Below are 15,664 nucleotides of genomic sequence, written 5' to 3' on the forward strand. Positions count from 1 at the left end.
CATAAGTTTATGGATGGTTCAGATCTCTTGCCGAAGCACCAAATATTTTCTCTGAGTGGTCAGCAATATTGTATTTAACACCTAAAAATAATTTCCTTGGCCCAGAATATCCTCAAATCATTGAAAATTTTATGCATTTTCTTTGGAAGGAAATAACAAAAACCAGCAGAGGATACAAAAACAATTCCCTCTGGTTGAAAAGAGTTGAAATGCTTCCATCCAATCATGAGTATAACAAAGAAACTCACAAAATACTTTCAAGAGGAATCTGCTCAATTGCCCTTTGACCCAGAGACCATTCGATCATATGCTGGCTTTGTGAAATTTTTGTTTCATGCTTCCATTTAACTGTTCCCCTTATTTAACTCCTCCCCCATAAAGTACATGCAAGCCTATATCCTATAGTTCTTTCAACCCACTGTGGCGCCTAACAAATGCCTGAGATCAGAAAGGGAACAAAACAAGCAGTCTAAATCCATGAACAAATAGTGAATGTCTTCAGTTCTCCCAAGTACTCTGCTCTGCCTCTGGCAGTTAGACAGCCCGAGGAGCCGTGACTTTACTATCACGTGGCAAGGGCATATCCCACGGCCATGCTCCCTTCTTCCTTTCAGGTAACGTGGCCCAGACTTGGGGAACTAGTCCTGGTTAATGTGAGCAACTCATGGCAGTAATGTCTTGGCATACACATATATATGACTCATGTCTGGTCAATAAGATGTAAAGGAAATATTTTGTCCCCTGGTAAAAGAGAGTGTTGTGCAGGAGAAGCCCCTCTTTGCCCACTTTGTTACTTTGCTATGTTGGACACTGTCTCTGAGAATGTGATGCCTGGCACTGAAGCAGCCATCTTGGCACCAAGAGACAGATTTGAAGACCCAAAGTCCTTGCTAAGTGTATGCCATGGATGTTAAAAGGGCTAGAGAGATGGAAAGAGTTTGGAGACTTAATAACCGGACAGCTAAACCAACCATGGGACCACTTGCTTCCAAATTCCTTATTATGGCAATAATAACTGCCCTTATTCTCAGTCCCCATTAGATAGGGTTTCTGTTACAGCTGAAAGCATTCTAATTAATCCATATCACTCTCATTAAAATTTGGAGTAGCTGTGTCTCCCTTCTTCTTCTAGGAGGGAAAACTATGGTAAAATGGAAAGTTTTGGAGCCAAAGGCACTCCATCAGTCAGAATTCTGGCTGAGAAACCCTGAGCAAGTTTCTTAACTTGCAGAGTAAAGTGTCAGTATTATTAACTGGAAAACGTAGATAACAATGGAGGCTTCATAAGCTCATTATTAAGAAAACAAACCTAAACAAAAGATGGTGAAAATTTCACGTGTCACAGTCTAGCATGGAGGAGGTGCTCAACAAATGTCAACTGCTTTGCTTTCTTTCCCTCCACATGCTCCCTGTGTGGAGCAGAATGTTCAGTGAGTTTGGGGGGAATAGGGAAATGTCCCTATGGAATGTCAAGAAAGAATGATTTTTCACCATCTTTCTTATTTGGAGACAAGAGCAGAGATAGGGACAGCTGTCTGTGTGGGAGGCTGAAGCTCAAAGAATAGCTTCTGACCCACAGGCCTATCTAAGTTGCCTCTACACAAACAAATCCCCTCATTTAGTAGTTGCGATGGCCTTTTGTTGAGCCTGGTGCCTTCTGTGATTCAGCCTCTCTGTCACACCATCTGCTCAGGGCCTCAACAGAGGCCTACTCCTTCTGAGCTGCTTCAGGCCATGGGAGTCTGTTGCCCACAAGCTACCCACAGCTGGGAGTCTTTAAAATATGGACTCAACTGCTCAGTGGGCAGTGATCCGAGTGGGCACACATGCCCTGGCAGCCTCCAGGCACTGTGGGCCTGTGGACAAGTAGCATGCAGTCTACAGGTCTGTAGGCTGTATTCCAAAGCTGGCTTGTTGGCCATTCTCATTCCCTCTCTGGGCACATATCAAGATGTGCCCCCGCCCCCATACACACATACACATGCACACACACAAACATGCACACGCATTCCCACTTCCTGGTGAGTGAGCACAGTGATAGCTATCCTCTGAAGAGCTAGAAGCCTATCTTCAGCCACACTCCCTCCTCCCTCCCTTCTGAAGGCAGGGGACAATGTTAGTCTAACTCAACAATTCAAACTGCATACCCTAGACTGAGAGGCAGGACAGAATAGTGATTAAGACTTTCCACTCCCAGCTCCAGGAATTACAATTTATGAAACATTGAATGAGCTACCTAAACTCTCTTGGGCTCTTTTATCTCATCTGGAAAATAAGGATAATAATAGAATTGTTACAATGATGTGTTTAAATGTGCTTAGCACTGTGCCCAGCATGTGGCATGTGCTCAACAAAATGGATTCTCCAAATCTCAAAGCACGCTTAGGAAGAGAAAGCTTCTCCTGCCATGGGACAACTCCAAGATATGGCCCATTCAGTCTGCCATTTCAATAGGTCATGGCTCATAAGACTAACACTTCCACCAGACCAAAATATTTGTCAGTGTGCATGCACTTGGGATTTAAGGGATTCAACAATGAATGAAGATACTTAAGAGCCAATAGAAACAAATTCAAAGACAAAACCATAGTCACAACTTGTGATAAATTCTATGAAGGAGAGGGAACTGAGAATGAATACAGAGTGAGCAGTGGGCATGGGAATGCCATTTTATCAGGGAATCAGATAAGACCTCTTGCTGAGAGAATGACGTGTAAACATGTAAGAGCTCAGTGTCCCTCACATCAATGCTAGTTGCGTGAATAAATGCTCTCCCAGCCAGAGTGGCACTGACAGAAAGATGGATCCTCCGGGCAGGAGATGAAGCGCTCTCTTGATGGCACATCAAGGTCCTACAACCTCAGTTCCTGGGGAACAGTCTGTTTCACGATCACAACGTCCAGAACGTTCCTGGGTTTCAAAGGTCTTGTCTTGTACCTTTCTCCCCCTAAGTGTTCTGAATTTTCTTATAAAGTGTCTGGTCCCACAGCACCAGGCAGAGCAGCAGTGGGCTTTGATGACCACTTTTTCCCAACAATCCTGGAATTTAGGCTATTTCCTATTGAGGCTTAAGCTAACCTTCTGCTAGATACCTCACTGGGCTCCATTCTGCAGGCTTAACTTGTCTAGCTTGGTGATTTTTGGTGATACCACTCTTTTAGAGATTTTTCTAAATCTTGTTCTAAGCCAATTTTTTGAAGTCCTTTAAATTCAAGGGACCTCTTAGGAGAGAGCTCACACTATGTATACATATCCATATATAAAGAGAGAAAAAAGTCATTGGGAGAATCATATCAGCTTTTTCTTGTTTTTGATTATATATTCGCGTGGAGTATTACTACAGCACACCATGCAGGGTACATTTCCAACATTATTCTTTTGCTTTCCAGGTCACTTTCGTTTCCCTACTTGATTTCCAATATGCTGCAACAGTGATTTGGTACTACTAAGTTTTTTGCCTGAGGTTGTACCAATGATAGCTTCCTTCCCCCATTATCCTTTAACCCATTTGTATTCACTTCATGCTTCTCCTTCACTTGAAACTATTCCCAACCTCTGTTTCTGGGCACTTCTAGCCTCTCTGTAGTTTGTCACTGATGCCTTAAGGAATCTTTAGGGATCATTCATTTGTTCAGTTGCTTAATGAGAACCTACTATGTGTAAGCCCCTGAGCTATGAGAATAAAAAAATGATTAAGACATATTGTTTGTTATTATTATTCTGTGGCCTCAAGAATCTCACGGTCTCTGGTAAACAGACAAGAACATGTCACTATGTTAGTTAGGTTCTATAAATTGAAGTGTGGACAAAATATTGTGGAAATAAAGAGAAGGGAGGGAAAAATTCAGATCAAAAAGTATGGCCCCCGTACAACAGTATCTGAGCCATATTTGAGAAGGGCTGCAAGGGCTTTCTTCCTATGCTAACAGCTCATGCAAATGTTCAGGGTGTGAAAGAGCACAGTGGGCATCCAGAGAACCCAGTGGGCATCCAGAGAAGTGAGTCACACTGGCTGCAGCATACCACATGGGGGCAATGGGAGAAAATCAGGGTCAAGGAGGAGTCTGGTAAGAAGTTAGGAGTGGGGCACCTGGGTGGCTCAGTTGGTTAAGTGTCTGACTTCAGCTCAGGTCATGATCTCACAGTTCGTGAGTTCAAGCCCCACATAAGGCTCTATGCAGACAGCTTGGCGCCTGGAGCCTGCTTTGGATTCGGTGTCTCCTCTCTCTCTGCCCCTCCCCTGCTTGCACTCTGTCTCTGTCTCTGTCTCTCTCTCTCTCAATTAGAAAAAAAAATTTTTTTTTAAGTTAGGAGCAAAATGAAATGAAGATCAACTGAGTAGCCAAAAGAAAAATGGCTGCAATTGATCATAAAACATGAAATAAATAAAAACCCACAAGTCCACAGTGATAGTAAAGAGAAAAGAATAACACACCCTTATTTGAGGCCATTAGAAGCAATTATTTACACTTACTTCTGATTCCAAAAATAGGCAATACAAGGAACAAATTAGACATTTATACTGCCTTTCACAAGGAAGTATAGTTCACCACTAGATGATAAGGGCTGGGTGTTCCTTAGGAAAATACCAGATAGCATATGTAAAGGAAATGCCAAGTTCAGAAAGCCACTGTTTTGTATCCCACAGTGAAATAACGGATTTGGCCAAATGTCATCAATGGCTGATAAAACCTTGGGATGAAACAATATCCTCACAGTAATCTCAGAAATTACCTACTAATTGTGATCACCATCTTAACTGATAGATCAAACCAACAGCACAACAGTGGGACACCTGTCACTGTGCCTTTGGAAGTGATGTATTATGAGGTACACCACTTTGTCTACGTAGTATTCTTGCCAAAGGCATTTCATCTGCATCCCTCACTTTACAAGAAATACAGGAGACAGAGGGAAAAGTTAAATTACACCAGGAAGAAGCCATCAGACAAATCCAGAATTTGGGACATCCTAGAAGACAACTGGCCTAACATCTTCAGACAGTCAATATCATTTGGGGGGGGGGGGGAGTGAGGCGATTATTTTTGTTTTAAAAAGACTGAAGAGATAGCTAGATGAATGAGCATTATTTAATCTTGATTTTAAAACTAATACTATAAAATAATCTTGGGAACAATGGAGAAGTCCAAATATGGACTAAAATGGACTCAATACTAGATGGTATTTGGGAACTGTATTCTGTAGCCTGATAATGGTCTTATGTTTATGCAGCAGAAAATCCTTTTTTTTTTTTTAATGTTTATTTACTTTTGTGAAAGAAACAGAGCACAAGTGGGGAGGGGTAGAGAGAGAAGGAGACGCAGAAGACAAAACAGGCTCCAGGCTCTGAGCTGTCAGTACAGAGCCCGACACGGGGCTTGACCTCATGAGCTGTGAGATCATGACCTGAGCTGATGTTGGACGCTTAACCGACTGAGCCACCCAGGCACCCCAGAAAATCCTTTTTTATGAGATGCAAGCTGAGTATTTAGGATTCAGTGGTCAAGCAACTTTTTTCCAAACTGTTCAGCAAAACATATAGAGACAAAATAAATATGGCACAAAGTTAAAAATCATATATGGGTAACCATTGTGCTTTGTCAACTTTTATGTATATTAAAACTTTTCATAATAAAAGTGTTTGAAGTAAAATATATGTAGGGTCAGGGGCACCCAGATGGCTCAGTCAGTTGACTGACCAACTCTAATTTTCGACTCAGGTCATGATCCCAGGATCATGGGATTGAGCCCCGCATCAATCCATGCTTAGCATGGAGCCTGCATAAGATTGTCTCCCTCTGCCCCTCTTCTCCACTTGTGCTCTCTCTCCCTTTCTAAAATTAAAAAAAAAAAAAATTTAATGTAGTCATATAACAAAGGGCCTGGTACGAGCTTCTTAGGATTGGACCTTACTCCTGAAAGTTCTGATTGGTGATTGACTTGTTCAAAAGTTTCATTTTAGAAATATTCCTGATTTATCACAGCCACCCAAGTAGCATTTACTGAACATATACATCAAATGTTGAGTGAGCCCTGAGTGAGGTGTTGTGGGAGAGAGGAAAACCGAAAAGGCGCTGCCTGGCTGGAAGAGCACTAGCCATGTAACAGAGATGAAACACAGAACACCAAGCACTGGTAGAGCTTTCTTGGCAAAAGAGGTGCCCAGGAGAGCTGAGAGGCGGGAAGTGCAGACGCACAGTGCTTCTGCCTAGTATGTGGTGTCCGTGTCAGCAGCACAGCCACATCACTCCAGGAAGGATGAGCCCACAGGCGACTAAAATCTCCTGTCCATTCTCACCTCTTGAGCTCTCCTTATTCTTTGATGGCAGACCCCTACACCCACGAGAGATGCTGAGAAGTGCTGCTTCCCTAAAATAGAGTGTGGGAGTGTGACCCATTTCTGGCCCAAGGAACCTGACTCAGTTCTCCTGAGATCCAGAAGGGACTGCTGGCAAAGATTTCCTTCCTTGATAAAGACAGAGACATATGAGAAGACATCCTTTCCCTCCTTCCTGCCTGCCCTTACGTGCAGCTGGGGCACCATGAGAAAAAAAAGCCAAGAGAAGAGGAAGCAGTGGTGTGGACCAGAGTCCTACTATCATGGAGCCATGGAAGCAAGCCTGCAACTTCCTATCACCAGACTCCGTGTTATAGAAGAGTTACCTCCTTTTCCCCGAATCATTCAGATTCAGGTATTAAAACTTTGAGCCGATCCTGACCTTAGAACAAAGCAGTTAAAAGAAGCCTCAGCCACCGTTCTGAGCCACCCAACCCTAGCTAGTCCAGCTCCTAACTGAGCTCCGACAGCAGGCTGTAGTTTGGGATCACCAAGAAGGTTCCCACTCATGCCAACTCTGATTGGTTGTGACTGACTAATGTGCCATGCTGAGGGGTCTGATGCACTCCGTGAAGGCATCAATCCAGGTTCTGTGGAAAGAAGTGCCTAGATTCACAGTACCAGATATCTGCTTGAGCCTCGTGTTTACCATCACAAGTATGGATGGAGTTTGGAACCGGCAGACCTGAGTTGAGTTCTGGATCTACCGCGTACCACTTGTGTAGTTTGGGTCAAGTCATTTAACCTCTTTGAGCCATCTCAGGGGACAGTTGTTATAACTGAGATAATGTAAGTGAATGTGGTTTGGGAAGCATGAAGTGTCACGTGGATGGTGGCTATTTTGTCATATTTGTCAAACCTCAGCTGAGAACCAGGTTGACAGGAGGCAGGGAGAGGAGGAACTCAAGATTTGAGCCTTGGAGAGTAGGTAACCAGAGAATGCTGATTTGGGGTACCGAAGCACAAAGTCAGAGTTCCAGATAAAAACGAACCAGCACAAGTGAGTTATCATCTGGAATGGTGAAATACAGTTGAAGAAGATGCCAAAAGCAGAAGTGAAGATGCTAAGGACAAAGACAGATAAAAACCATAGGCTGAATAGCCTGGGTTCTCTTGTTTTGTTTTGTTCTGTTTGTTTGCTGCCCCAACAGCTGAGGGATATGTAACATCAGTAACAGTGGCTCACCAAGGCCCAGGATCTCAAGGGCTGAGAAGGCATAAGGGCTTTCCAAAATCTTGAAAGGGGCAACTGAGGGCAAAGTCTCCTCCCTCTGGGAGGCCACCCCAGAGCAGTATGCCTCTCTGCCTTGTTGCAAACCAGTGGAGCAGACCAGAGGCAGAAAGCCCCAAGTGTAAGGAGAGACAGAAGCTGATAAAACTTCCAGTAAGCTATGCGTAGCAAGTCTGTTTTGTTCTCCTCCCTCACCCATGGCATAGTCAAACCCAGCACACTTCCAAAAAAGCCCAGCCAGTAATGAGTTTAGAAATCAAAAGTCCTTTTATAATAAAATTCAAAGTTGAGAAAAGGGCCAGGGACTCCCCGCCTAATGAGAATTACTCCAAGAAGCCCTCACTTTTCAGGTTATTAAAAGCCTATTTGCTCTGTGAACTCTGATCTAGGAGGTCAGAGGGTGAAAAAGAGACTTTCTTTTAGTTCCCATATTGGTCTAAAACATTCAGAAGCCCTATGCAGGAAAAGGGAAAAAAGAAATAGACTGACAGATAATCCCAGGCAAAATCTGAGAAGAGGTTGAAACCTAGGAGGGGGGCAGAATTCAAAGTTCTATTTGTTCACAGCTATATTTCTAATGTCTACACCAAGACTGGCACATTCAATAAATGAATGAGCCCATGGGAAGGTAGTGAATCCCAGATCAGATGGAACCCAAGTGGAGGGCTGTGAAAGGGAGGCCTGGTAAGTGGAGGCTTCACACCCATGAAAAAGCAAGTGTGTGAGCTGAACTGGGCAGAAAGCCTCCCCAAATTCCTAACTCCAGAGGAGTCAGCATGAATCCCAAGAAGAGGCTTGAGCCTGAAAAAGAGGCTGCTCTCCAAACCGATTTGCATTCCCCGTATCACTAGTAGTGAGGCTTTAGGGGTTTAAAAAATTTTTTTTTAGTTGATAGCATTCAAAATTGGGAGATTCTACATAAAAATCCTGATTCTTCCCACTCCCCTTTGAAGATGTAGCAACACGAGGCCCACAATGCCCCCAGGGAAACAATCTAGGCCTGCAGAACAGCCACACACAACTTCCACAACCGTCCACTACTCCCAGGCTCACCCAGAGGGAAGACAGTGTGAAGACAGAAGACGACCATCTACGACCAAGGAGAGAGGTCTTCCGAGATTAACCCTACCAACACCTCAATCTGAGACTTCTAGCCTCCAAAACTGAGGAAGTAAATTTCTGGTGTTTAAGCCACCAGTCCATGGTACTCTGTTATGGAAGCCCCAACAAACTAATACATCCTTATAAACAAATTTCATCTACTTTACTAATTTAATTATCAGACTAGCCCAGAGGCATTTTTCTATAAACTGTTTTAAATTCATTCATTCATTCAATATCTTAATACCTACTATGCTCTGAACACTGCACACTTACTGATTCAAGCCCTTTCTCATGTAAACTAATTTTATTATCTTGTCATTTAACAACCCACTTCTAATTTTTTCCAACTATTTTCTGCTGGGCAGCTATGTGGCATTCTGTTGTCTGCTGATGCTTCTCTTGATTACTAGAATTAACCTTTTTATAGATGTGTTAGAACAGCATCAGGAACCCTAGTTCTCAACTCTAGATAGACAAAAGAATCACCTAAGATGTTTCTAAAATACCTGTATCTGGATCAACCCCTTCCCACATTCTGATTTACCTGGCATTTGTACAAAGCTCTGGCAGCATATTTAAGTGTCCCAGATAATTCTAGTGTGCAGCCAAGGCTGAACACTGTTACTCCCGTTTGAATGGGACTTGAACATCACCTCCTTAGGCACTCAAAGTAGTTCACAAACCACCAGCACTGAAATCACCTGGAATTTTGTTAGAAATGCAGCATCTCCAGGGTGCCTGGGTGGCTCAGTCAGTAAAGCGTCCGACTTCGGCTCAGGTCATGATCTCACAGCTTGTGAGTTCGAGCCCTGCATCAGGCTCTGTGCTGACAGCTCAGAACTTGGAGCCTGCTTCCGATTCTGTGTACCTCTCTCACTCTGCCCCTCCCCTGCTCGTGCTCTGTCTCTCTCTAAGAACAAAACACTAAAAAAAATTAAATAAAAAAAAAGAAATGCAGCATCTCTGTTTCCACCCTGAACTACTGAATCAGAATTCGTATTTTAATAGTTTCCTCACACAATTCAGATGTACTCTAAAATTTGAGAAGCACTGAATTTACACTACAATCACCTGGAAAACTTGTTAAGAACAAGAACTCCCTGGCTTCCTCCCAGAACCACAGAATCTCATTATCTGCTAAGGGCTTGGGAATCTGAATTTTGTGTATTGTGATATAGCTAGTCACACAAGGGCCTGAGACCTAGGAATCACTCGAGGCCAATGTACACATCCCCTCAACTACCCAGCTTCAGCTTAACCTTCCAATTCTTTTTTAAAAATAAAAAATATAACAGAGATACAGATTTTTATTTTTCCATAATGCATGCAGGCTTACAACTACTTATACTTAGGAACAAAGGAATAATTGCATTATTACCAGGATGTCAAATTAGCAAGTAAGACAACCAGTTACTGATTACTTTTGGGAGATTATTTTTACAGAACACAGCAACAATTACCAAATTATACTTTCAAGACCACAGTTATATCACGAGACCAGGACAAGCTGATGGTATTTCTAACAGTCACACAAGTCTCCATCTTTTACAGGCAAAAAAGACTGATATTCTGGTGAAGGGTCTCAAGTAAGCACCTTATATCAGTCTTTGAAAGATTTACAACACAACAGTCTCTCTCCTGTTGTGATGCAGGGGAAAGAGAGCACATTTTCATCTCTTTTTGAGTACTCCCTGTTAATCTTGAAGAGTTTCACTTCTAAGGCCCATTTCTAGAACTTCATCAGTTAACATTCAAAGCAAAAAACAGACCTGATGTGATCATGATAGTGCACCCCACCACTATCACCACCAAAAGAGAGTCCTGATCTCCCACAGTAGTCAAGTTTAAATTGGCACAGTGTTGGACTTTCCATCAACAATATAGGTGGGGAGAGGAAGAAACCAGGTTGATCATAATTGATGTAGCTAGGTGATGGGTACTCAGGGTCCAGGGACCATCCTCTCCACTTCTGTGCATGTCTGAAAATGTCCACAATAAAGAGAAAAACATTAAAAAAAAAAAAAAAAAAAAAAAAAAAAGCAGACCTACTCTGCTACATATTCCTATTAGTGGTTAAGATTTTACTTATGGCAAAAATAAGCAGCATATAGCATCAATCTTCCACATACGCAAGGCCACACCTAGAAAAGAGAAAGCATCCAAAGTAACATTATTCTGTTTTGGGTTTGTTTCTGTGATTTATAAAATCCACTATTGATGAGTTAATGACTGAACAAAACTTGGGGCAAACCTACATCTAGGCATTGTGATTGTCCCATGATCCCTTTAACTCTCCTCTCCTCACTCTGGAAAAGGTCCCTCCCTGTCCCCCCCATCACTGAGAAATAGGCATACTCTCCCTGAGGTTTCTTCACCCGTTTCTATCTGCCTCTCCAGGCCCATCTCCACATCAGGTTCATTCCTACTCTGTTTTTGCTACCACTGCCTTGCCTGGCACATCCTGTATACAATTTTGAGTCAAGGCCACCCCAGCCCCTGGGGAACTCAGAACAAGGTCTCCCACAAGGAATGGGAGTTACAGTCTTAATGCGTCACCCTTAGGGATGTGAAGGAGAAAAAGGGCCTAGCTCAGCTTTTACACCCTCTGGGAATGAGCCTTGGTGATCCAGAACAGATTCCGCCCACCCTGACCCCATGCCCCAAGACGAAAGCCTACTCCTAAGGGTATCTGAAGGTAGAAGTAAAGACAGCAAAGGACTGTTGAGGGTAGAAAGCTGGGGAACGAGGGCCAGATGGCCAGAGGCTACCACAGAGGAAGAAACAATATGAGACAACTGGGTTTTATGGGGCACACACAAAAAAGTTGGAACAGGAGTAAACACTAAGTCCACAACACTGCTGCCTTGGGACTTATAATTCTAGCATGTTAGCCATGAAAAGAATTTTCAACTTCAGAATTATAGAGTGCATCCAGGAGTCGGGACCAAGGTCCGGCTACAGACCTTGGCCTTCTGGTTTCCTCTGCCCTCTGTCAGCCCAATGTGTGAGTGTGCACAGCAAGTCCTAGCTCTCTCACTAGCTGTATGCAGACAACCTTGGCTTTTCAGTTGTTTTCACTTTCTGAGCTGTAGTAATATTGAAACAAAAAAGGAAGGAAGGAAGGGAGTAGAGGAGTAAGAAAGGAGGACAGGAAAGGAAGGGAGGGAAGAAGGAAGAGAAGTGAAGGAAGGGCAAGTAAGGAGGTATTGAGGTGTGAGATAAAGTAGACACAGGCCCATAGATCAAAAATCCCTCTTCCCCACAACCCCACTATAGCACTCTGGTCATATGCTAGCAAGGGATGAGAAGAGTTGACAAAGGTACCTAGATTGTATGTGGGTCCAGTCCTCACTCTCACCTGGAGCCGCAGCACGATGACAGTGAGCACATGTCACATACCCGCCCATCAGTCTGGCAAGCAGTAGGGTTCCTAGAAGGCTGGGGAAGGTAGGTGTGTGTCTCATGCACTGGCAGGGGGCCTTGGTCCACAGGCAGTTCTTGAGGTCCTCATTGACTGGGAAGCCAAGTGGGGCCAATAGCAACCTAGACAAATCTCAGTGGCCTGACAGTGATGGGGTACGGTGTTGACCTTGACGAAGGTTCATCATAAGGACCCAGAGGCAGGAAGAGACGCATAATGGTATAGAACACATGGCATTATGCTTCTCACCCTTAACCTCATCCATGCCCAGCAGTCAAGTGCTATTCCACATATCCAGCAGGGCAGCATAGGCCCCTAGCCAAAGCCAGAGACCCAGTAGGTGGTAGAACCTTGGCTGGTGGCCCCAGGGCCTTGGAACAATCAGTTTTGGCTGATGGCCAATACCATGTGTGCTAGCTTCATTCTGCAGTGGCAACAGAAGACTTTGCCACAGATAGCACGCATGGCCAGCATGAACACAAAGCTCAGCAAGTCACTGGCCCTGGAGCAGCAGAGCTCGAGGATGCACTGGTCCTTGTGGAAGATGACTCATGAGTGTCCATGTTAAAGACAGCTGGGAAAGGCCAGAGCCAAGAACACGGTCCAGGCAATGTAGACAAAGGCAGCACACACTTGAAGCATGTGTGCTTAACGTATAAACAGTAGGGGTGAGATCATTTAACATGTAACACTAATGTGAAAAAAGCAAGGCCACGAGGGGGCCAAAGAACATGATCATAAATACCATATTCTTGTAACTGAAGTCCAAAGGGAATACAGTGCACAGAGGCCAACATGAAGAGAAGGCAGACGGCCAAACACACGTGGTTAGCTAGGCACAGGTCCAACAGGAGGTAGTAGGGAGACTAGTGCAGGATCAGTTGGACTTGTTTGCCCCAGGCTCAGGGGTCTCCACTGGCTGCCTTGCTGGACCTTGCCTGCCCTCCTTTCCTTTCTCTGCACGGGCCCCTTCACTCATAAGGTAGTACTGCAGGGGATTGGGCCACAGTTCCTCGTTGATGATCTCCACAATCTTGTCAGACTCAATGGAGCTGTGGTTTGAAAACCACCCAAAGAAGCTACGGCTGTTGTCTGGGTTGCCCTGGCTTAACGACTGGAGATCATGGCCTGGGAGCCACTGGATTGGAGTAGAACGAGACACCACCTGACCCGAAGGCCCACACCCGTATTCCTTGATGAGCACCTTATTTTGGAAATAGGGGTTGCGCCCGAAGTAGAACTTGATTTTGTAGCCCAATCTCGCGAGGCCAAGCTCTTCCACCTCCAGGCTGTTCAAGTAGCTGAGAACCTCTTTATCTTGGTTGTTCAGAAAGGATGAGAGCTGGGGGTGGTTCTGAAAAGCCTGCCCCCAGAAACCTGGGATACTCTGGATGAGGAGGTTCCTGCGCTCTAAGTGATGCAGTCGCAACTGCCCGAACTTGCGCGAGAGCCGAAGGTAGGCCCTGTCCGCCTGGGCGTTCATGGTCTCCAGCTTCAGCTGGACGGTCTCCAGCGTATCCATGCTGCCATCTGTCGCCAGGGGCCCTGACCCTGCATCCTTCTCCACCTTCGTTTCTTCTCCCACAGGGGCGGAGACGCTCTCCCCAGTGGCCCCTTTCTTCAGCTTCCCACCAGCTAGGGCCTGAGGTACTCTCCCCGCTGCGCTACAGGTTTCTGAGGCCTTCTTCCCAGCAGCACCACGCCGATTTCCAACGCGGGGGCCATTTTTTGGCCTTCCCACGGTTCCCACGGTTCCCACGAAGACCGTGTCTGTCGCTAGGCGCTCCGAGAGGGATGTGGCCTTCCCCAGGCCGGGCCTGGTCGCAGCCTGCCCGCGACCCCCCGCAGCTCGGGCCCGGAGCGCGAGGCCACAATCCAGGGGGAGCCGGCAGGCAGCCTCCTCCCCGGGCCGACGGGGCGGCGCGGGCGCAGCGGTTTCCAGGCCACCCCAACCCGCGCCAGCCTGCACCTGTGCCGCCTGGGTTTCCTCCCCGAGCCTCTGGCACTGTGTTGGGTCCGGGTCGCGGGGGGCGTCGTCAGGAGCAGCGCGAACTCGGGCTTTGCCTCGGCCTTTGCCCCGGTTTTTGGCGCGGGAGGACTTTCTACCCCTACTTCGGCCGCTCATGGTGGTAGCGGAAGCAGCTTCAAAGCCACGCTCTGACCCCGCGGCCCCTGGCGCCAGCTCGCGGTCGCAACTGAGCGGGCCTCTCCATGGCAACCGCCGACGTCACGGCTGTACGACTGTACCCTCGCGCGAGGACGGGCTGCGCGCGGTGATTGGCTCCGCCGCCGCAGCTGCGCACGAGCCGACCCTCACGGACGCCCCCCTCCTCCATCGCCCCCTTCCTCGCTTTGTCTGTTAAAGGATGCGTGTCCCGTCCTCCACTTTCTTCCCGTTGGTGTCAGTTGTACCCTCTGGGTCTCATAGAGCATGTCTAATTCCTCTCATACAAGACAGCATGGCGACAACTATTACCACGTGTGTCCCCCCATCATCTACTTTCTAAACTAAACATCTTCAGTGCCTCCTATTACCTCGTGTGACATTTGCCAAGATGAAACTGCTATTGGTCCCTGTGTTTTTCTCTTTGAAAGCCTTTGCTGAGGGATTTGCCATGGTGCCTTAACTCCAGAGAATGTAAAGGTAGGTACCGTAGTGCCAGGCCACAAAGCGATTTGATAGGTGGGATGTTACTAATAATTATAAAAATAATTACTAGTATTTTATGAGCATCATTATGAACCAGGTTACGCACTGCATGCTTTATGTGCATTATCTCAATAAATGAGGGAAGCGTTGTTGTCATTCCCATTTTCCAGATGAGAAAACTGTGGCTCTGGGACACCAAGGAATATTCCTGATATTACACAGTAAGGGGTAGATGCACAATTCAAACCCAAGCCCATCTGACTCCTACCCTGTGCTTTATATTTGCAAGCGTCCAGTCCTTCCAGGGCTGCTCCGCCTGCAAATTACTGCACTGGCTCTTAAGAAGGCCAGCCTTGCTTGTAAAATAGGCATTGGCAGGGTATTCTCTCTTCTGCTTGGTGGCCTACCCCAAATCCTCTAGCTGCCTCAGGCCTCGTTTACACAGCTGGGCTTTCACTGAAGGTATAGGACCTGTACAGAACTTCTGCAACTGGAGTGAGACAGGAATGTGGTCAGAGAATTTAATTATTCAGGGAGTGCAGCAGCGTTTCCCAAGTTGAAGTTAAGAATCAGAGCCTCCATAGTAGCAGTGAGGAGGCCCTAGAAACTTCTTAGACACTGCATGGAAAAAGCCGGACAACTTAGCTCTTGTTCCTGGAGCAAGTTCTAGACCCTGTTGTTACTAGCCAAGTGATAGGACCTTGAAATAGTGTAGCACGTGCCGAGACCATGACCAAAAAGACAACGAACAAAAACCTTCTGAGGTTATCTTTTCAGGCTCACGGGGAACAAGAAGTCCCTTGCACCCAGTTAATGGAGAAGTAAGTTCCAAAGCCCCTGGGAACTCAACCCCTCCCTCCTCTTATTTGTCAATGTGTCCTTGTAGGCTGGCAGCCTGGCATCACCTGGAAACTTGTTAAA

The 15,664-nt window shown here is 45.8% G+C and overlaps 1 protein-coding gene across 9 annotated transcripts in view; it reads right to left on the minus strand.

Moving 5' to 3' along the window:
- TSPYL5 (TSPY like 5) overlaps positions 1–14,327 on the minus strand; it is a 41,444-nt gene extending 27,117 nt beyond the window's left edge. For 2 of the 9 annotated variants that reach the window (XM_058698662.1, XM_058698660.1), the window contains exon 1: positions 12,031–14,327. In XM_058698662.1, the coding sequence (XP_058554645.1) occupies positions 12,971–14,218 (1,248 nt within the window). In that variant the 5' untranslated portion in view covers positions 14,219–14,327 and the 3' untranslated portion in view covers positions 12,031–12,970. The other 7 variants (XM_058698658.1, XM_058698659.1, XM_058698656.1 and 4 more) reach the window with 6 other exon arrangements.
- Positions 14,328–15,664: the final 1,337 nt, after the last annotated feature.

Source organism: Neofelis nebulosa, chromosome 14 (assembly GCF_028018385.1).
Source record: "Neofelis nebulosa isolate mNeoNeb1 chromosome 14, mNeoNeb1.pri, whole genome shotgun sequence".
Taxonomy (NCBI): domain Eukaryota; kingdom Metazoa; phylum Chordata; class Mammalia; order Carnivora; family Felidae; genus Neofelis; species Neofelis nebulosa.